At 42.6% G+C, this 22,531-nt stretch overlaps 1 protein-coding gene and 1 long non-coding RNA gene across 5 annotated transcripts in view; one reads left to right on the plus strand and one right to left on the minus strand.

Annotated features, from left to right (window-relative positions):
• Nucleotides 1–947: 947 nt before the first annotated feature.
• LOC120051159 lies at nucleotides 948–9,907 on the minus strand. Of its 3 annotated transcripts, none has more exons than XR_005477230.1 (3): nucleotides 9,743–9,907; nucleotides 2,332–2,476; nucleotides 948–991 (listed from the first exon to the last, which is right to left on the minus strand). It is a non-coding gene; the product is annotated as an uncharacterized LOC120051159 (long non-coding RNA). The 3 variants fall into 3 exon arrangements; XR_005477229.1 differs by having other exon boundaries at nucleotides 9,725–9,907; XR_005477228.1 differs by lacking the exon at nucleotides 9,743–9,907 and adding an exon at nucleotides 7,067–7,489.
• LOC120051157 (voltage-dependent L-type calcium channel subunit beta-2-like) overlaps nucleotides 7,096–22,531 on the plus strand; it is a 107,796-nt gene continuing 92,360 nt past the window's right edge. For both annotated transcript variants that reach the window (XM_038997866.1, XM_038997867.1), the window contains exons 1-2: nucleotides 7,096–7,605; nucleotides 9,599–9,691. In XM_038997866.1, coding sequence (XP_038853794.1) covers nucleotides 7,528–7,605; nucleotides 9,599–9,691 — 171 coding nt within the window. In that variant the 5' untranslated portion in view covers nucleotides 7,096–7,527. The remainder of the gene's footprint in view (nucleotides 7,606–9,598; nucleotides 9,692–22,531) is intronic.

Below are 22,531 nucleotides of genomic sequence, written 5' to 3' on the forward strand. Positions count from 1 at the left end.
TCTAGCACTGAGATGCAGTGCCTTAGACTGCTGTGCCACTCGGGAGCCCAAAGGCCTACTTAGTGGAGTACTGCAGAGATGGTTGCCCTTCTGGAAGGTTCTCCCATCTCCACATAGGAACTCTAGAGCTCTGTCAGAGTAACCACCTCCCTGAACACTTATTGGAGAGGGCCTTGGTCACCTCCCTGACCAAGGCCCTTCTCCCCCGATTGCTCTGTTTGCTGCCATCTCTAGGAAGAGTCTTGGTGGTTCCAAACTTCTTCTGTTTAAGAATGATGGAGCCCACTTTGTTTTTGGGGACCTTGAATGCTGCAGAAATGTTTTGGTACTCTTCCCCAGATCTGTGCTTCGACACAATCCTGTCTCGGCTCTACGGCCAATTCCTTCAACCTCATGGCTTGTTTTTTGCTCTGATATGCACTGTCAACTGTGGGACCTTGTATAGACAGGTGTGTGCCTTTCCAAATCATCTCCACTCAATTGAATTTACGACAGGTCGAATCCAATCAAGTTGTAAAAACATATCAAGGGTGATCAATAGAAACAGGATGCTCAATTTCGAAAGGGTCTGAATACTTACGTAAATAAGGTATTTCTGTTTATAATAAATGTACAAAAACCTGTTTTTGCTAAATCATTATGGGGTATTGTGTGTAGATTGCTGAGGAAATTGTTTTATTTAATCAATTTTAGAATAGGGCTGTAACAAAATGTGGAAAAAGTCAAGGGGTCTGAATACTTTCTGAAGTAAACATCAAAATAAAGGAAACACCAACAAAGTGTCTTAAGGGTGTTGGGCCACCACGAGCCGGCAGAACAGCTTCAATGTGCCTTGGCATATACTCTACAAGTGTCTGGAACTCTATTGGAGGGATGTGACACCTCTCTTCCACGAGAAATTCCATAATTTGGTGTTTTGTTGATGGTGGTGGAAAATGCTGTCTCAGGCACCGATCCAGAATCTCCCATAAGTGTTCAGTTGGGTTGAGATCTGTTGAGTGAGAGAAACACACACACACACACACACACACTGCTCCTTTGAGACCCCTCTTTCAAAGTAAGTGAGATCTCTTCTAGCCATGGTAGACAAAAAATGGGCAACTGGGCATTTTTATACATGACGCTAAGCATGATGGGCTGTTAATTGTTTAATTAACTCAGGAACAAACACCTGTGTGGGTGCACCTGATTTCAATATACTTTGTATCCCTCATTTACTCAAGTGTTTCCTTTATTTTGGCAGCTTACCTATATCTTCATTATGATATAAGGCTGGTGTTGTTGACAATCAAACCATCCATTGATCCCCATTTGATTAGGAAGCCAAACCAAGACTCAACCTTATTTCTTTCACTAACATAGATGATCAAAACTAAAGATAATATAATTGAAGTAAATACTTGGAACACAAACTCCATTACTGAATATCTATAATTGGTTGTCAGTATAATACTCTGAATACAGCACTTTGGGGTCTCAATAAGTGACCTTAGTTAGCAGCTGATATTTCCCAGGTATCGTGAAGCGCAAGCAAAAAGATTGAAGAAACGATGGTTGTTTACTCAGCCCAATTCTTATTGATTCGGAGATGGATGCCTAATGCATATGTTGCGGCCAAGGTCTATCATGTCTATCTCCTTTTTGTTAATCACTCATGTTGGGGAGGGACGGTTGGGAAATCACCTAGTCTTAGTATGTAAACAAATGTGACAATCAATAAAACAAAACTTTTCTTCAAACATACTGTACCTATATATAATAATATATGCCGTTTAGCAGACACTTTTATCCAAAGCGACAAACAGTCATGCATGTATAAATTTTTTTACATATTGGTCCCAGGAATCAAACCCACTACACTGGCATTGCAAGAGTCCTTCTCTACCAACTGAGCCACAGAGGACCACTGTAGCTCACCCACTATGTTAAACACTTGTATCATCTACCAATTTTCTGCTGCTTGGTATTGACATTGTAATGGATGTGCTGCCCCTTTCTTGTCTGGCCTGATCAGAATGGAAATCAGAGTTTGTTACCGTACTTTTGTTCTGTTATACAGTATGTAGAATATGTTCTGATCAGCTCTAGTCAGGTCTGCCCTGTTTGGTGGTATTTTGATACTGCTCTGCTCTGTTCAGTTATAACCAATGTCAGGGAATTTGGTTCTGTACTGCTGTTGATATGATACGCCTTCTAAATCAATTATTGTCTCTATTTGGTTATACAATAACACTGCCTGTCAGCTCTCTATTTTGGAGACATGTATTCTCAGTCCTGATCACTGTACACTGTGAACACTGTGTGCAGTCAAACGGGGGCAGTTCCACCCACCTGAGGGGCCTGTACTGTTCTCTTCATCCAGCAGAAAGCTCTTGGTCTGGGCTGACTAATCCACACTCAACAAGCTGGAGACTCCAGAGGGATCCTGCCCACACAGTGCTGTACTGTGCTCCCTCTCTCAAAGGCCAGAGTGGGCCTAGAGAAGGAGGGGAAGGAAAAGGTAGAAGAGGGGCATGAGAGGGGCAAAAGAGAGAGAAGCATACTGTATACAAAATATTCACTTATACTATATTCATGAGACAATAGATACATTTGTGATCTTGAATCTACTGTATAAGGCCACAACTATGATTCGATATTATACAAGATATGTTTATGTACAATTCTGATGAGAAGCTCTCTTTGAGCAGTAACTGGTTAATGTTGAGTACTCGATACAGTACAGTAACATCATTTCACAAAAGTCTGGTCCACAAGCTGGAGGGAGTCATCTGCCAGTAACTATACATTAAGGATGTTTACTCATAATAACCACAGTATAACCTCAGATCTGCAAATACTGTAGATAGTGCTTAGATGATTTGGCTTATGGCTGGTGTCAAAGTCGTGAATATTCTGCTGACTCTATTTGTTAGAGCTTTCCGAGTCATTCCACAACAATGGGAGGAAGTTCACGGCATTTTCTCCTATACTTGCAATTTATTTTGCTAATTTTGGGAATGCCATCCCCTTTGGAATTTCCAGGAAAGCTCCAGGTTTATTGGTTTGTGTGTGTCTATGTGTGTGTGTGTGTGTCTATGTGTGTGTGTGTCTATGTGTGCATGTATGTTGTTCTAAAAGACCCTCTTTGACATGCTTGTGTGTGTGTGTGTTTTGAAAAGGTGTTCGCTGCCGGGATGTAGGAAGGAAAGGATTTTTATCTGGGCTGTGAGTGCACTTCTGTATCCGCAGCTATCCTCACTCACTCAGCAAAGAGCCGCCAAAGCAGAGTAAAGGTCAGGGGTCAGGAGGACAGGGGGAGCATAGACGTGAGCTAAGGGGAAAGGCTAAGACAGATATACAATGGGATATGTCAGCGATGCACTCAGATGTTATCCTTTTGGATTTAAAATCGGGTTACTGCTCTGACTCAATACATAACCCATTGTGCTTCATGTATTGTAAATGTGCCAAAGGTACGTGCTAACCCACTTGTAGATGTTGACCTGCGTGTCTTGTGTGTGAGGTTAGAGTCAGGTTTTGATGTGTCAGGAGTTATGGTATTGAGCCAATGGTAAGGAGTTAAAATGTGCCTACTTAACCCATAAAACCCCCTTTCCACCGATGTCTACATTTCTTACTCTGAAACACTGAACCTTCGCAGGAAATCACAATTACAATATGCTGCAGAGTATAGGCCTACTGTAATTATTGTTTGTAAGTTGCTGTATATGGATCATAATACAAAGAACAGTCTAAAGGCAATCCGATCAGAACAGACTCTACTTTCATGCAAAATCTTGTCATTAATTAGCGTAGCAACTCCCAGAGTGTATCTCAATTATTTGATTCCTCGCTTCCTCTCTCTTCCCCTCCTTCTCAAAGAGCATTGGCAGAGTAGATTCAAGGTCCCTCCCCTAGGAGCTGTTCCTCCAATGAGTTTTAAGAAGAAGATTGGGAGAGAGGACGCAAGGAATCAAGGAAAGAGGAATTGGAAAAGAGCCTGGTTTGTTGAACCATATAAAACCACTAGAGGGCAATGATGAATAATAAAGGCACTGGGTTTTGTCCTACCAACAACCAACAACATACTGCTAGAGGAGGCGGTTGGGGGCGGTTTACAGGAGGTATCAGTCATTTTGCACATGACAAAGGCAACTGTCATTGTGTATTAGAAAACGTTTTAGTGGTGACATTTGGCTTTGACAGGAATAGGATTCCTGGTGATGAAGCATGAAAAGACAGATAGAGTGAAGATAAATCATATATTTTTTACATTCTATCTCCCAGCTTCTTAATAGCTTCTACCCCCAAGCAATAAGACTGCTGAACAGATAATCAAATGGCTACTCAGACTATTTGTATTGATACCCCCTTTTTTACGCCGCTGCTACTCGCTGTTTATTATGTATGCATAGTCACTTTACCCCTACCTGCATGTACATACAGTATTACCTCAATTACCTTGACTAACCTGTACCCCCGCACATTGACTCGGTACTGGTAACCCCTGTATATAGCCTCGTTATTGTTATTTTATTGTTGCTCTTTTATTTTTTAACTTTAGTTTATTTAGTAAATATTTTCTTAACTCTTTTTCATAAAACTGCATTGTTGGTTAAAGGCTTGTAAGTAAGCATTTCACGTTAAGGTCTACACCTGTTGTATTTGGCGTATGTGACAAATACAATTTTATTTGTGTGTGTGTGCAGTGAGCAAATTATATTGTGGCATTTGTTGGGGGGGGGGGGGGGGGTCCCTTGTTTCATTCGGGGGATCCCTTTTTTCACAGGACTTCTTATTTGTGCACAAAACATTTTCATGGGCCAAATAGTGAAGACGTATTTTAACGGTAAAAATGTATTACTTTTTAATGTGGCATGAACACAACCAGTCATGATGTTTTCATCTTATTGTCAAACAAATCACTTAAAAAGTAGGCTACCTGCGCATGAGGATACCTGCGCACTCCAATAATTCCAGCATCCTAAGAGTGCACTATGCACCAGCCATTTGGGACCCAGTCGATACAATGTTGCAAGTTCACTATGGAAAGCAAAAGACAGACAGAGAGCAAGGCCGACAGGTAGCATGGCTGACTCGACCCACGACTTACAGAGCAGGGAGAGCTGTGACACTCTGATCCCTTAAAGCGCCAATCCCTTTAGCGGGATCGATTTGACAACATCTGGTGAAATTGCAGAGCGCCAAATTCAAACTACAGAAATATCAATATTCACGAAAATATAAGTGTAATACATCAAAATAAAGCTTAACTTCTTGTTAATCCAGCCGCTGTGTCTGATTTCAAAAAGGCTTTACGGCGAAAGCACACCATGCGATTATCTGAGGACAGCGCCCCGCATACAAACACATGCAATTTTTTTTTCAACCAGGTAGGTGCGACACAAAAGTCAGAAATAACGATATAATAAATGCCTTCCTTTTGAAGATCTTCTTATTTTTGCAATCCTAAATGTCTGACACAATGAATGGTCATTTGTTCGATAAATTCCTTCTTTATATCCCCAAAATGTCCATTTATTTGACACGTTTGATTCATAAATACACCGGTTCCAACTCGCCCAACATGACTACAAAGTATCTAATAAGTTACCTGTAAACTTGGTCCAAACATTTCAAACAATGTTCCTAATCCAACCTCAGGTATCCTAAAATGTAAATAATCAATAAAATTTAAGACGGGATAATCTGTTTCCAATACCGAAGAAAAATAACAAGGAGCGCGCTCCTCTTCACGCGCAACAAAAGACTAGGGACCTTCAGATTGACACGTACAAAGAACAGCACTACTTCCTCATTTCTCAAAAGAAAAACATCGACCAATTTCTAAAGACTGTTGACATCTAGTGGAAGCCATAGGAACTGCAACCAGGTTCCTAATAAATAGGGTTTCCTATAGAAACCCTTTTGGAAAATCCTATGACCTCAATTTCCCCCCCCCTGGATGGTTTGTCCTCGGGGTTTCGCTGCCAAATCAGTAATTTTATCAGTTATTTTAACAGTTTTAGAAACTTTAGAGTGTTTTCTATACAAATCTACCAATTATATGCATATCCTAGCTTCTGGGCCTGAGTAACAGGCAGTTTACTTTGGGCACGCTTTTCATCCGGAAGTCAAAATACTGCCTCCTAGCCTTAAGACGTTTTAATGCATTATTCGCTCAGAAATTGAGTGAGGGATTTGATTGGTTCTCTTAAATATTTTTTTTTTCACAAGGGTTGAGACCTCTTGTTATTTGTATTTGAAAACCGTTGTAATGGAAGAGGGCTGCGCTCAGGTTCTGTGTGTGGCTGTGCATGTAGGCGTTTGAGCGAGAAAGACACAGAGAGCCAACCAGTAAAAGCCCAGCCCCCTTCATTATTGACTCATTGTGCCAACAACATCAAAGAGCCATTCCAGACTCTGAAGTCAGGAAGACTTTGAGAGTTAGGTGTTAGCCAAACTAGCAGACAGGCGGAGTAGAGAGATGAATTCAATTGAAAGGTTTAAATCATGACAGAGTGGTGGGAGTGTTCGTTTAATTTGGAATAAGCTTTTATTTTCATATTTAACACTGTAGCAGTGCAAAAAATTAGAGTCATAAGCACCCCCCCACCAATGTTGGACTTTTGTTGCATTTAGGGGAGCTAATGTCTCATTCCCTGGCCCCCATAATTTGCACATTGTGGCGTGTAAATGTGCTATAGTGCAAAGACAGTAGCATGTCCTTTTATGTAAGGCTATTTATTGCGAAACATAAACATTTAATGTGTTTTTATCCAAAACAACTCTTATTGTGAAATGAGTAAATTACAAACTAACCTCATCCGCAGGATAATTGTGCATGAGTAGAAGTGTCTGGTGAACGAGATTTATAAGGCTACAAACAATTATCAACGTGTGACGCTTTTAGATTTTCCCCCTTACATTTATGTTCGAACCCAATCATAAAAGTAACTATTATTTTACAAAAGAAAGTTCAAATCATTGCAAATGTTAAGTCGAGCAACCAGACTTAGTCTAGATGTTCCTTGCTTGAGACAACGCTTACACCTGTGCATTTGCTCGATATGCTTAAGCTTACCTGAGTAGAGAACCTGTAACCAGTTGAGTGCGAACGTGGGGGAAGGCTGACAGTGAATTAACGTGGGAGTGAGGGGCAGATACTCGCTAAGTGACTGAGCTGTTCAATGACATGCAGTCTTATTCTTTCTTTCTTTTTTACCTAAAGGGAGGAAACAAGCCCATTAGAAAAACGTTTTTTTTTTTACGCAAACTGCTCCTCCTTCCCAAGTCTTCCCGGTTGTGGTCTGACTCAAACTTCAAGACTACATGGCAGAGTGGCTGAGGAAAATAGCCTAGTCACTTAACTCCTCGGTCACAAAAGTCTCTTTCACGCAACTATTTTTATTCATTTGGACGTAAAGTCGTGTCAAACAAAAATGTCTGCTCTAAATTTTGAAGAGAGCGGGAGTCACGCTTGACCACCGACCCTTCAACAAGTTGATTGTCTATCTCAACGATCGATCGACGGTTGAATGTCAAATGGTCCATAATAACTTGCAAAAGACGCACTCACTTTTGGACAGACATATGGATTCGCTCGAAAACCCTGGGCTACAAGTATGTACAGTTGCAATATTTTATCATTTCTATGCCTATGTCGCATGTGTATGGTAATAAATAACTTGCCATTTATGAAGTTATCCAACAAAAATAGATGCAAATACTTAATTTCCAATACCATCTTGGCTTGGCGCCAAATGTAACGAATCAGTAAACCATGACCAAAACGTTGGAGGAGCCTGCGTTATGTCAGGTAGTATAGCCTACCTTTTGGATAATAAGGACGAATATTCTTGTAAAAAGTTAAACAACTAGGCTACTATTGTTTCAGGTGTGTTACATAGTTATAGCTGTCATTCGTTTGAAGACCATTGAATTGCAGGAGCCTGATTATTTTACATGGTGAACCTAGCCAACTGGTTTATTAGGCAATACATTTCTTACGTTTATGCATCAGTAAATATTTGTATTTTTTTGCATGGCCAGTCCAGTACGTTATTAGCCTTGGGGGTTGGATATGAAATCCACACAGTTAAAATGGGGTTTGCTTTGATGTGATTAAGAAAATATTTAGATGGTCTCTTGACCAGATCAGTGGTTAAGATGCCAGAATCATTTTACATTACAGGCCACAGTATAGAGAGCGATAGTAAATGTGTCGTTTTGTGGGCATTAACTCCACCGTGGCTCGTTGGCCAAAGCCTATGGGGAAATGAATGATAAAAATAAAATAAAAAAAGGTTTTTGGATTAACTCTGAAAATAAGGTCTGTGGTAAACACAGGCTTAGGAGATCTTATACGTTTTGTTCTATGATATAACGTCATCAGCTAACGTCACTTTTTGTGAATTTTGAAGCATTTATGTAATCAAAACAAGAACATAAAGCACATAAAGGCTATATAATTCATAAAGGTAATGTTAACTGACTGATAGGATCTCAGATCTTATTTTCGGCATTTATCCCAAAACCCCATTTTCCACCCATTAATGTTCCAGGTATAATCGTTTTTAGTTCCATGTAGAACCTGCTGTACAAAGGGTTCTCCATGAACCCAAAAGGGTTCTACCTGCAACCAAAAGGGTTTTACCTGCACCCAAAAAGGGTTCTTCAGAGGGTTCTCCAATGGGGAGTATATAATAGCCTTGGTTTTGAACTACTGAAAGAGCAGATTGCAATTATGATAAGTACTGGATGTTGTACTATTTCCACTTGCCTATCTGTTTATGAATGTAGTGAATTCAATATTCAGAATGATCAATGACAACTAGGCTGCTCTTATAAAAAGAAATAGTAAATATATGCACTAGAAATGGCATTCAACGTTGTCTAATGTCACTGCATATTGAGTGCCTGCACCAAAATGGGTATTTTAGAGTAAATAGACTAGACATAATAACATTTGAATTGATTTGATTTGGATTTGGTTTCTAAGTAACCAACAGAATAGCTTTCTTTTTATATTCATAATTTACATGTCCTGGGGTAATGTGTTGGAATAAAAGCAGATTTGGTGTTTTGTCAGTTGCTACTAGCAACATAGCACTTCAACCCTGTAGTGCAGTTTCCTGAGGTGTAGCCTATTATGATCACAGACAGTATATAAACTATTGATCATATGAGCCCCGTGCAATAATGTCCATTGTTTTTATTTTCCAATTACTTGAAAACTAACTTCAGTGCCACCCGAATCTTTTCCCATAGTAATACACTCATTGTTTCCCCTATATTCCCCGCCACTCTTCCCCCAAAATAAAATATTTAAAATAATATATATTTTTAATTATTATAATTTTTTGAATTTCTGAGAACATAATTACATTTTCATGCATTTTGGAGTTGAAAAACCTTCTCACAGTCGTTCAACAAAACAAAATCTCCTGGGAAGACACCCCCACCCCCCACTCGAAGACCCCAGCTGCTACGACCCACATAAGATGTCATACCCCATATGTCAACACGTCATACCCTTTGTTATCCAGGTTTTAGTGTTACCTGCTGATAATGGTCTTAAAAATAAATAAAAATCTGTTTTCTCCCCTTACTGAAGTCACATGGAAAAGGAGCACGGAGGAAAGGCAGATTCAAAGGATCAGATGGAAGCACCTCTTCAGATACAACAACCAACAGCTTTGTGCGACAGGTAAGGGGAACAAACACCCTGCGTTTAGGTTACCTAAAAGGTATTCATCACCTCAGTGTCTTGGAAGGTCTGGATTTTCTGAAAAGCCAGTGATCCCAGTGGTTGGCAGTGAGAATCTGATTTAGGAAGTGCGGGTGGGGATGTGAAAGTAATCCTGAGACAGTACCCTTTGAATGCGTTAGAGAGGGGCATTAGGTCACTATAATGGTATGAATGTGATGATATCGCCAGGCGTTCTGTATGCGCTAGAATATCTGGCCATCGGACACTTACGACATCACGTCTGCACTGGATGTTTACCGCATATAATTAGAACGTTCTACTTCTATGGTTGACAGTACATAGCCAGTAAAGTTCATATTGGCGTAAGAGTGAAAACTGCCAAGTCATTGATATAAATCATTGCATGTTGCAACGAAAGCCCCTTTGGTAAACAGTGCTTGGGTACAGTATGTTAACGATCTCTGTGAACTGCCGGCATTGGTGGCCCTGTAGCTTTGCACTCAGTGCTTGAGTGTGGCTGGCTGAGGCCTGTTATAAAGCAGACCCTCTGAGGTACACAGTGTGTACGTGAAGCACTCGCGGTATCAGGTTTTTGTTGGAGCAGCGGACCTGCGGGGACCGACAGGGAGAGGACGGGTTAAGGATGGGCTCCTCGGCAGAACTGTTTCTTCCTTTTTTGGAGGAGACACAGATTGCCTCCTCTTTAGCAGAGCAGGGGTGAAACCAGAGTGGGATCAGAACAATATGGCACGTTGTGGAATTGCCATCTGCTTTCTCTCAGGCACAGAGAAGGTGTTTGAGTTGAGGCTAAGGGAAGTTCACATTTGCTTTTACCGTGTGTTTATATGATCAGTGAAGAGTTGCTGTGTGGATTAGGGTGGTGGTGATGGTCTTCTCAGCAGTGATATGTCATGGCTCCCCCCCCCCCCCCTCAACCCCACCCCTCCTGGGTATGCCAACGGGCTCATTAGGCCGACCACCTCTGACTGACTGTCATCATCCTCTACAACGCTCTCAGTCTTCGTGACCAAACTCAATTAGACTGAGCGCGACTACAGTAACTTACATCTGAGACGCGACACTGCGGGAGATGCCAAGACATGAGCGGGAAGTTAGGACAGGGAAAGGAGCGTCAAGTAGAGGGAGAGAGAGAAAGGGAAAGAAAAAGGGAGCGAGGGGGAACGTATGAGGGTCAGACAAGCAACTACAGTACGTCTGAGACACAACCCTGCTGAGAGAGATACCTAGACATGATGTAGGATGTGAGAGAGAAAGTAGAGAGAGAAAGAAAAAGCGAGAGGGGAAAGGTTGTTCCCGGGGTCAGACTGGCAAAGCTAAGAGCAGACATAGTATCCCCTTTTAGATGTTTGCTGGAAGAGGACCGCAGGAATAGCAGCCCTTTCAGGAACTCTGCTAGGAACTTAAGTAACTACACTGTTTTTCAATTGTTTTATCATAACAGCGGTTAAGCTGACCTTCTTTCCCTTCCCCCTCTCCCTCTCCATCTTGTTGGACATGATTATTTTCACTTCTCACACAAGTATGAGGCTGCGGTGTCTAAAACCTTAAACCAACACATAGTGGGAACTGGGTTTCAAAACATGTTTCGCTGCCTATTCGTCAAGCTGTCAAGCTCTTTTTAAATTTCTCCGGCATGTTTTTCTTGTCTCATCGTAATCTTCCCTCTTTGTTATCAGAGCTCTCACCATGCTCAGACTCAAATGTACACATCATCAAAAGAGATATCTTTTAAAAACTATAATAATAGTTCAGGTACATTTTGTGATGATTTTATGTTACTTTCCTTGAAATGATCTACAAAACTTTTTCATCAAGCTTCTAATTGTGAGTCTCGCCTATTCCTTCCAAATGCTCATATCGCACGTTGTGTGAGTGCCTTCCACTCTTCTCCCATCTCCCCAACACCACACCTGTTGGCATGGTGACTCAATCCCAGTATTCATGTGGGCGAGTGTTCAGAGTGTTCAGAGGCTCATCGGGGTCACTGTACGCTCCATCCATTACACCTCTCATCTCTCAGTGCTGCAGTCAAACTGCTATGTCAAGAACACTCTTACTTTGCTCCTTCTTACACAGAGAGAGGGCAGACAGAGACAGGGGACGAGGGAAGAGAAATAGAGACAGAGAAATAAAGAGAGAGAGAGAGAAAGAGGAAAAGAAAGAAAGACATAGAGAAGTGCCCCGTGACTCTTACTGCCCATGGGGGTTTTATGGTAGGATGGAGGAGGTTAAGAGCAGTGGTGGTCCGGACCACTCAGTCAGCAACCAGTGGGAGTAGTGGTGGTGCGGTCACCCTCTGCTTTAAGTCCAACTCTGCAAGAAGATGGAGTAGTCTCTAAAGGACTACAACTGCGTCATGGACTCCATAAATAATGTTGAACCGAGCTGAATGTCATTGAGGGGATGGTAATTGATACTGTATAATTGCAGGGATAAAAGCTTGAAGGGCACTGCAGTCTAATTTGTTTAAGATTTTAGGCCCTCTGTCCAAAATGGAATCGTTCCCAGGGTGCATCCCAAATGGCACCCTATTCCCTATGTAGTGCACTACTCTTTACCAGAGCCCATCAAAAGTAGTGCACTATATAAGAATTTGGGTGCCATTTGGGATGTATACTCAGTGCTGCCAAACCCTTTGTAGGATTTATCAGATTACCATACATCTCCTGAGGCCTTATCTAAGTGCTCTGGACATTTATTAATAGTATAACAGGAAAATAGAATGAAATGCATCCCAAACAGCCATAAATGTACACGTTTTTAATGCCCAACATCCACTGCTGGAGTTTTAGTTATGTGATTTCTGCGGTAGGTCTTTGCATTGACCGATGAGGCATTTTACACCAGCCTGGCTATACAGCATCTGCCATTTCTCAAACTCTGGTTTACATAAGAATTATGTAATATCTCCTGCTGCTGCTTCCCACTCTCTGCTGTGTTTATGTGAAAGGTCTCACTTGGCTTCCCACTCTCTCTCCCTCTCACTCTCTCGCCCACCTCCTCTCTCTCTCTCCCTCTCACTCTCTCTCCCTGTTTCTCACTCACTCACTTTATCTCTCTCACACACTCACATTCTCTCACTCACACACTCACGTTCTCTCACTCACACACTCACATTCTCTCACTCACACACTCACATTCTCTCACTCACACACTCACACACTCACTCTCTCACTCCCACACTCACTTTCTCTCACTCACTCACTCACTCACACACTCACTTTCTCTCACTCACACACTCACCTTCTCTCTCTCACATTCTCTCACTCACACACTCACTTTCCCTCTCTCACTCACACACTCACTTTCTCTCGCTCACTCACACACTTTCTCTCATTCAAACACTCACATTCTCTCACTCACACACTCACATTCTCTCACTCACACACTCACATTCTCTCACTCACACACTCACTTTCTCTCACTCACACACTCACGTTCTCTCACTCACACACTCACATTCTCTCACTCACACACTCACTTTCTCTCACTCACTCACACACTCACTTTCTCTCACTCACACACTCACTTTCTCTCTCTCACATTCTCTCACTCACTCACACACTCACTTTCTCTCACTCACACACTCACTTTCTTTCTCTCACTCACACACTCACTTTCTCTCACTCACACACTCACATTCTCTCACTCACACACTCACATTCTCTCACTCACACACTCACATTCTCTCACTCACACACTCACATTCTCTCACTCACACACTCACTTTCTCTCACTCACTCACACACTCACATTCTCTCACTCACACACTCACTTTCTCTCACTCACTCACACACTCACATTCTCTCACTCACACACTCACATTCTCTCACTCACACACTCACATTCTCTCACTCACACACTCACATTCTCTCACTCACACACTCACTTTCCCACACACTCACATTCTCTCACTCACACACTCACTTTCTCTCTCTCACAATCTCTCACTCACTCACACACTCACTTTCTCTCTCACATTCTCTCACTCACACACTCACTTTCTGTCTCTCACTCACACACTCACTTTCACTCTCTCACTCACACACTCACATTCTCACACTCACACACTTACATTCTCTCACTCACATTCTCTCACTCACACACTCACTTTCTCTCACTCACACACTCACTTTCTCTCTCTCACATTCTCTCACTCACACACTCACTTTCTCTCATTCACACACTCACTTTCTCTCTCTCATTCACACACTCACTTTCTCTCTCTCACTCACACACTCACATTCTCTCACTCACACACTCACATTCTCTCACTCACTCACACACTCACTTTCCCTCACTCACACACTCACTTTCTCTCATTCACACACTCACTTTCTCTCTCTCACTCACACACTCTCTCTCTCTCTGTCATAATGCCATTTGGGACACTGACACTCTCTCAATAGGGATAGGGGTGGAGGTAGTGGTGGTGGGGTGTTTGAAAGAAAGGGTGTGGTTGGGTCTGCAGGGGCAGGAAACCCCTTTTTCATTCTCTTGATTAGAGACTTTTTTTTATTTTCATCCGCAAATGATGTTTTCTCCCGTTAATGGAGGGAAGGGGTTACGTAAGCAAGATTTATTGGCTGTGCCACCTATCAAATCTGGCAACCCCAGGGGGGTTTATGTAACTGATACCAAGGACACAGACAGGATATGGAGTAACCTAATTGCCTTTGTTCAGGCCACTGACAACCTTATAGACCGGAGTCCTGCAGACATTTTTAAGGACACCCCAATAGGTGGAAAGGATGTGCCTCTGTTCAATGTTTCCAACAGTACATGTTTTCTGTCATCTATGAGCCATAGGCTGGCAACTGAATCAAGCATTATGCTTGTTGTTGGCTACATATGCAATGCTCATAATTTGTAAGAATAATAGAATAACCATTCATGTTAAATGGACTTGAATACTAGATGAATGGTTTGGACCTATGGGGTGGCTACTGTAAGGCAGTTAGTTTATGGTGGCGCATCACTTGTCTCCTCTGTTTGAGCTAGTGGCACAGAATAGCAAGACTGCCATCTGGTGGTAAGAAATGAAGAGGCATTTACCCATCATGAATATGAGCTACTGCATTGTCAGTCAATGTTGGCATGCATGTCCTTGGAGTTGAAGATATGTGAATAGGTACTAACCTATAGGACTCAAAATGAAAAGAGAAAAGGTTTTGCTTCTGTTGTGGTATTGTAATAGATTGTTTTTATGTTAATAGAATGCTCATTCAAGCCCACGAACTGCATAGAATCACATTATGTCCCAAACAGTTGTTCATCCTTTTAGGGTAATATATCCAGGAGTGACCTTGTCTTGTTTACCTGAGGGGAAAATGTAAGATGGATGCCTGTATAATCTCCTCCATTCCCCTGTCCTGTCAGTAGGGTAGGCATTAGAGAGCAGTGCCCTCTGTTACTGAGCAGGGCAGTCTTTGTCTTCAGGCACCCACTCTCTTAGGATGGCTCCCAAATGGCACCCTATTCCCTATATAGTGCACTATTTTGGACCAGAGCCCTATTGGTCCCGTCTCACTGCACTGAATAGGGTGCCATTTGGGATGCACACTCAGTGATTAAATGAGAACGTCTGCAGGACAGACAGTGGGGCTGAGACCTGCCAAGTCGCTTTGTACTTTCCTCAGGAGAATAGACAATGATATCATTGTATCTGAATCCTCTGTGTTGTTTTTGTTTTTTGTCACTGTGAATCGTTACTTTACATTTCTGATAAATAGTGGTGTGTTGGTATTATCATTAAACCTTGGAAGTTTTGATACATTACAGGAGACCTAAAGTAGTGTAGTATAGTCTAGTCTAGAGGTCGGCAGATTAACCGGCATGGCCGATTTAATTATGTCCGATTTCAAGTTTTCATAACAATCGGTAATCTGCCTTTTTGGATGCCGATTATGGACGATTACATTGCAATCCACGAGGAAACAGGCTGACCACCTGTTACGCCAGTGCAGCATCAAAAGGACCTTGTGGCTGCAAGGAGCCAAGGTAAGTTGCTAGCTAGCATTTAACTTAAACTTATATAAAAAAACAATCAATCTTCACATAATCACTAGTTAACTACACATGGTTGATGATATTACTAGGTTAACTAGCTTGTTCTGCGTTGCATATAATCAATGCGGTGCCTGTTAATTTACCATCGAATCACAGCCTACTTCAACTTCGCCAAACGGGTGATGATTTAACAAAAGCACATTCGCGGAAAAAGCACAATCGTTGCACAAATGTACCTAACCATAAACATCAATGCCTTTCTTAAAATCAATACACCGAAGTATATTTTTTAAAACCTGCATATTTAGTTAAAATAAATGCATGTTTGCAGGCAATATTAACTAGGGAAATTGTGTCGCTTCTCTTGCGTTCAGTGCAAGCAGAGTCAGGGTATATGCAGCAGTTTGGGCCGCCTGGCTCATTGCGAACTGTGTGAAGACCATTTCTTCCTAACTAAGACCATAATTAATTTGCCAGAATTTTACATAATTATGACATAACATTGTAGGTTGTGCAATGTAACAACAATATTTAGACTTAGTTTTGCCACCCGTTCGATAAAATACGGAACGGTTCCGTATTTCACTGAAAGAATAAACGTTTTGTTTTCGAAATGATAGTTTCCGGGTTTGACCATATTAATGACCAAAGGCGTGTATTTCTGTGTGTTTATTATATTATAATTAAGTCTATGATTTGATATTTGATAGAGCAGTCTGACTGAGTGGTGGTAGGCAGCAGCAGGCTCGTAAGCATTCATTCAAACAGCACTTTACTGCGTTTGCCAGCAGCTCTTAGCAATGCTTGAAGCACAGCGCTGTTTACTAAGTACCTATAAGAACATCCAATAGTCAAAGGTATATGAAATACAAATGGTGTAGAGAGAAATAATCGACGCATCATAATTCCTATAATAACTACAACCTAAAACTTCTTAACTGGGAATATTGAAGACTCATGTTAAAAGGAACCACCAGCTTTCATATGTTCTCATGTTCTGAGCAAGGAACTTAAACGTTTAGCTTTTTTACATGGCACATATTGAACTTTTACTTTCTTCTCTAACACTGTGGTTTTGCATTAATTAAACCAAATTGAACATGTTTCATTATTTATTTGAGACGAAATTGATTTTATTTATGTATTATATTAAGTTAAAATAAAAAAGTGTTCGTTGTTCATTCAATATTGTTGTAATTGTCATTATTACAATATATATATAAAAATCGGCCGATTAATCGGTATCAGCTTTTTTTGGTCCTCCAATAATCGGTATCGGTATTGGTGTTGAAAAATCATAATCAGTCGACCTCTAGTCTAGTCTAGTATACACTCTTAAAAATGTTGGGTTAAAAACAACCAAGTGCTGGGTAAATAGTGGACAAAACACACGTTGGGATTTATTATATTTTTAAAACTTTTTCTCCCAGCATCAATAACCCAACTTAAAGAACTCAATGAGTTGTTTGTGACCCAACTGCCAAATTGGGATGTTTTTTACACAGAATCTTTTGGAGTTGTATATACTGAACAAAAATATAAACACAACATGTAAAGTGTTAGTCCCATGTTTCATGAGCTGAAATAAAAGATCCCAGAAATGGTTCCATTCGTGCAAAAACTTTTTTCTCTCAAATTTTGTGTACAAATTTGTTCACATCCCTGTTAGTGAGCATTTCTCTTTTGCCAAGATAATCCATCCATCTGACAGGTGTGTCATATCAAGAAGCTGATTAAAGAGCATAATCAATTCACAGGTGCACCTTGTGCTAGGGATAATAAAAGGCCACTCAAAAATGTTGTCACACAACAAGTTTTGTGACAAGTTGTCTCAAGTTTTGAGGGAGCGTGCAATTGGCATGCTGACTGCACGAATGTCCACCAGAGCCGTTGCCAGAGAAGTGAATGTTTATTTCACTACCGTAAGCCGCCTCCAATGTTGTTTTAGAGAATTTGGCAGTACGTCCAACCGCCCTCACAACCACTGACCACGTGTAACCACACCAGCCCAGAACCTCCACATCTGGCTTCTTCACCTGCGGAATCGTCTGAGACCAGCCACCCGGACAGCTGATGAAACCGAGTAGTATTTTTGTCTGTAATAAAGCCCGTTTGTGGGGAAAAAGACCAGTGGGTTGCCCTGGCTCACAAGTGGGTGGGCCTATGTTTAGATTAGGGCTTAATTAATTTATTTCAATTGACTGATTTCCTTATATGAACTGTAACTCAGTAAAATTGTTGAATGTTGCGTTTATATTTTTGTTCAGTATAGTAAAGTATAGTATAGTACTTATTAGGTCCATATCCCTGAAAGATCTCTGTACCCTCACAGCACTACTCATTTACATGTGTTCTCATTCAGATAGTACAGATTTGGTTGTAGAGCTGCGTATCATGAGCAGCGTATCACGGCCCAAAGCTATTTGTCATGGTAGCTGCGTAAGGAACGAGTGAGTGATGATCACTTCTCTGATACAATGGGATGGTAGTCCCCCCTCCCATTGCCTCTGTGAAAGGTCTCTGCCTGTAATGATGCTCCTCCATCAAAACAGTGACGCCTGTCACACCTACCCCAGAATGAGGCATTGATGTGACACTCCAATTTATCAAAGCAGAGAGGAAAGAATGTGCCATATTTTTTTTATTTCTAACTAGTGGGCTCTAAAAAAGTTCCCGCTTGCCCAGATAGGAGATTAATATATATTGATTCATTACAGTACATATGAAAGCATCACTGGAGGCTATCTGTAAATACTGTAATATAAGAGACTGTTCCCTTCCCAAATGATGGGCCTATAGACTCTGGTCAAAAATAGTCCACTATATAGGGTAACAGTTGGGACGCACACTCTGCTTTGGTCAAACTGGCCTTGCCTGGCCTCGAGAGTACGGGGTTTGCCCTCTTGTCCGAGCTCAGCTCTCTAGCCTACTATCTGACAGTAGATGTCACGTTACGATTGTCCTTGTGACAAATAGCTCTCTGGAACCTGTGGCGCGTACTAGATGAAGCAGAGAGAGGAGAGCAGCATGAACAAGGAGAGGGGAGCGACACAGAGAGATTAGGGCTGCGTCTCTACTGGCACCCCTTTTCCGTATATAGGGCTTCTGTCAAAAGTAGTGCACTTCCATAGGGAATAGGGTGCCGTTCGGGACGCAACATATATCAGCAGCAGCAGCGGAGGACAGGAGAGAGAGACAGCGTCAGCGGCTGCCCTTGCCCCGTGGAGCAGTGGTGAGGACACTGCCGTCTGTTTTAGTCACAGCACAGCAGATGCCAGAGTATCAATGTCATCTCTGCATACAATTAATACATTAAAGGGATACGTCGGGATTTTATCAACGAGGCCCTTTATCTACTTCTCCAGAGTCAGATGAACTCGCAGACACCATTTTTATGTCTCTGTGTCCAGTATGAAGGAAGTTCGAGGTACTTTCGCGAGCCAAGGCTAACTAGCATTAAAGGCAATGACTGGAAGTCTATTGGTATCTGCTAGCATGCTAGCAGATACCCATAGACTTCCAGTCACTGTGCAAACGCTAGTTAGCAACTTCCTTTAAACTGCACACAGAAAATGGTATCCACGAGTAGATAAAGGGCTTCAATGCCAAAATCCTGAAGTATCCCTTTTAAGCCTGTATTAGCGGGATCAAACGGAGAGCCACATTGTGCTATAAGGACGACAGCCATTGAAATGACTCAAACTTTCCCCGGCAGAGGGAAAAAACACGGAGGTTGCTGTAGAGTGTTGGAAGAAATGCTGCTGCTTACCCAAAGCAGCTTATGATGTAAACAGCACAGCACTCCCCGGGAGAGGGAAAGTACTCATAAATACCAGCCTTTGAGACACCGAAAAGGAGAGAATTCCAATCAGTAAGAGTGAGATAGAGAGAGAGTGAGAAAGAGACAGAGAGTGCGAACAAAAAGGAGAGCGGGAGAGACAGACAGAGAAAGTGAGAAATAATGAAATAAAGTTGGTTTGTCGGGAGGGAGAAAGGGAGAGAGCGTGAGGGTAAAGCTAATGTTCTAAGCCAGTAGTGCCGGTGGCCAATTGAAATTCAGACTGTGTATCATCCATCCCTGTGTACTCAGACAACAGCACCTGCTCTTCAATGCAGCGAGGAGACAATGGTAGAGATAGGACAGCCAGGCTCTCTCACTCCTCTATCCTTCTGTTATACCCCTCTCCTCTCAACCCTTCTCCGACTACGACAGGACACTACGAGAGGAGGTGACTGAGAGACATTACACACCCTTGCAAGGAGAGAGAGCGGTGGGAAGGGATGGTAGGTTGAGCGAAGGGGCGGAGAGATGGAAGGCTTGATTGCAGCAGAGACACAGCAGTGAGTACATTAAGCTCTGGACTCAATCATCTGTTAGGCTGAGTGCACTGGGCAGGGCAAGGGAAAGAGCAGGAGACAAGGGGTGGGGTGGGGAGGAGAAGAGGAGAGGAGAGGGGGAAAGAGAAGCGATGAAGCCAGTGGTTCCACTCAGCGCTCAGGCATGACTGAGCCAGGGACCACAGGGAAAGAGAGAGAGAGAGTCCTGCTACTGCTGCTGCTCTCTGCACCAGACACAGACACAACCAGACACAGCCTCTGTTCTCACCAGCTAGCCCAGCAGCCAGATCTCTGTCTGAGCCTCTGCCCTACCTTGCCTGACCACCGCCCTACAGTTCTCTCTTTGCCAGCAACACACTTTCTACAGAAGACTTAGAAAGAAAAGGAAGATTAGAGAGTAAGAGTCCTGTTGATTCTTTCCTGTCCGTCCATCTGACTTAACCCAAGGTGGAGGCAGAGAGAGAGAGAAGAGGCGTGGCGTAAGCGGCGAGGGCAACGCCCCCCCCCTACTGGAAGGACAGTGGTCAATAAAGGACACTGGTAGCTCCGCCTCCACTTCTGAGTCAGGAGCCCTCTGCACCGTGTGTCCCCCAGGAGCCTCTACAGGACAAGACGGTACACACACACACATGAGGAGCTGAACCAGAACCAAGGGAGCCAGCCAGACAGCCAGACAGCCGGTCAACCAGGCAGACAGCCACCGTACAGAGCTGAACAGCAGCAGTACTGCAGAGGATTTGGTTGAAAGCTAAATAGAGGAGCAGCCCCGCGGTGCTGAAGAGGATAAGGATTTGGGTTGGGGTAACAGGCAGTGGTGTAACAGACCTGCGCCTCACTCAGAGGCACTCTACTCTCTTGGCCTCTGCTGCGCTGTGGGACATGGGGGCGGGCTGGAGGGCTGAGGCGACACTGGAGTCAAATTCGCTGTGGAAACTGCCCTGCCGAGAGTTAGATTAGATAGTGCTTGGGTCTGACTGTGAGGATCTGATTGCACGTGTGGAGGGGGAGGAGGGGGGGGGGGATCGGCGTGGATACGGCAGTCTCCTCCGCTCTCTCCTTCTACTCCGTCTCCTGCCTTCGTTCCCTCTCTCCCTTCCATCCTCCTCTGCCCCTCCTCTCCTGCTCCCCCCTGCGGGCCGCGTGTTTAGCCATGGACCGAGGCTGAGTGGATGCTGCTGCCTGACAGGGTGTCTGTGAGGCGGCTGCCGTCTGTTCCTGAACCCCCCTGATCCCCCTTCATGCCGTGCTGTGGGCTGGGCCATCGCCGGAGAGCACAGCTTCCATACGTGAGTCTGTTGCCTAATTCTATCAATTTACGACCGAGAAGAGATTTTAATAGAGGGAGCAGGGAGAGGGAGAAAGTGTAATTGCTTTTTCCACTGAGAGGGCAAACAGAGGCGTGAGGTATTAGTCTTAGTAATGTTGTACTGTGCTCAACACCGCATACACTAAGAAAGCGTTTCCGTTAATGATTCCTTCTAGGAATACCTGTAGCTCGTTCAAAGTCGTGTGTGTGTGTGTTAAATCAAATCAAAGTTGATTGGTTGCGTACACAGTTTAACAGATGTTATAACGGGTGTAGCGAAATGCTTATGTTACTAGCTCCTAACAACGCAGCAAAATGTCCAACAAGAACACAAATAATATATCCCCCCCCAAAATCTTATCAAGACATTTTTTAAACGTCAGAAGGAATCCAATTAACCCAAATAGCACTGTAACAGTAATCCAACTGCAATCTATACATATATACACCAGAAGAATTGACACAAGATATACTCAGAACGATAGGTACAGCAGTAGATATTAGAGTGGGCTATATCATGAATCCAGTATATATATAAATATGTGGTGTGAATAAACAGTGTAACTAAAATGGGTATAGTAGTAGAAATAATAAAATGAGCTATGTCGAGAATACGGTATTTAAATACACAGTACATTTGCAAGAATTTAGCTTCCGGACTAGAGTCTGGAATATAAATTATAAAAAAAGGTACTACAAAATATGTTTTATTGTCACATACACCGGATAGGTGCAGTGAAATGTTTTTTTGTTTCTACCATAGTAGTACGGCGTAGCTAGAGCAAATGAGGGTTAAGTGCCTAGCTCAAGGGCACATTGACAGATTTTTCACCTTGTCAGTTCGGGTATTTGAACCAGGGACCTTTCGGTTACTGGCCCAACACTAACTGCTAAATATGTGTGTGTGTGTGTGTGTGTGTGTGTGTGTGTGTGTGTGCATGCGTACATTCCTGTATGCATGCAGGCACGTGCAAATGTTTGAGTGTGCATATATAATAAATTAAAATAGTATGTTTCATTGTCACGTACACCAGACAGTATGTACATGTATGCCTGAGAGAGTGAACACAGCAACAAGCGCACACACACACACACACACACACACACACACACACACACACACACACACACACACACACACACACACACACACACACACACAC

This window comes from Salvelinus namaycush, chromosome 7 (genome assembly GCF_016432855.1).
Source record: "Salvelinus namaycush isolate Seneca chromosome 7, SaNama_1.0, whole genome shotgun sequence".
Taxonomy (NCBI): Eukaryota; Metazoa; Chordata; class Actinopteri; order Salmoniformes; family Salmonidae; genus Salvelinus; species Salvelinus namaycush.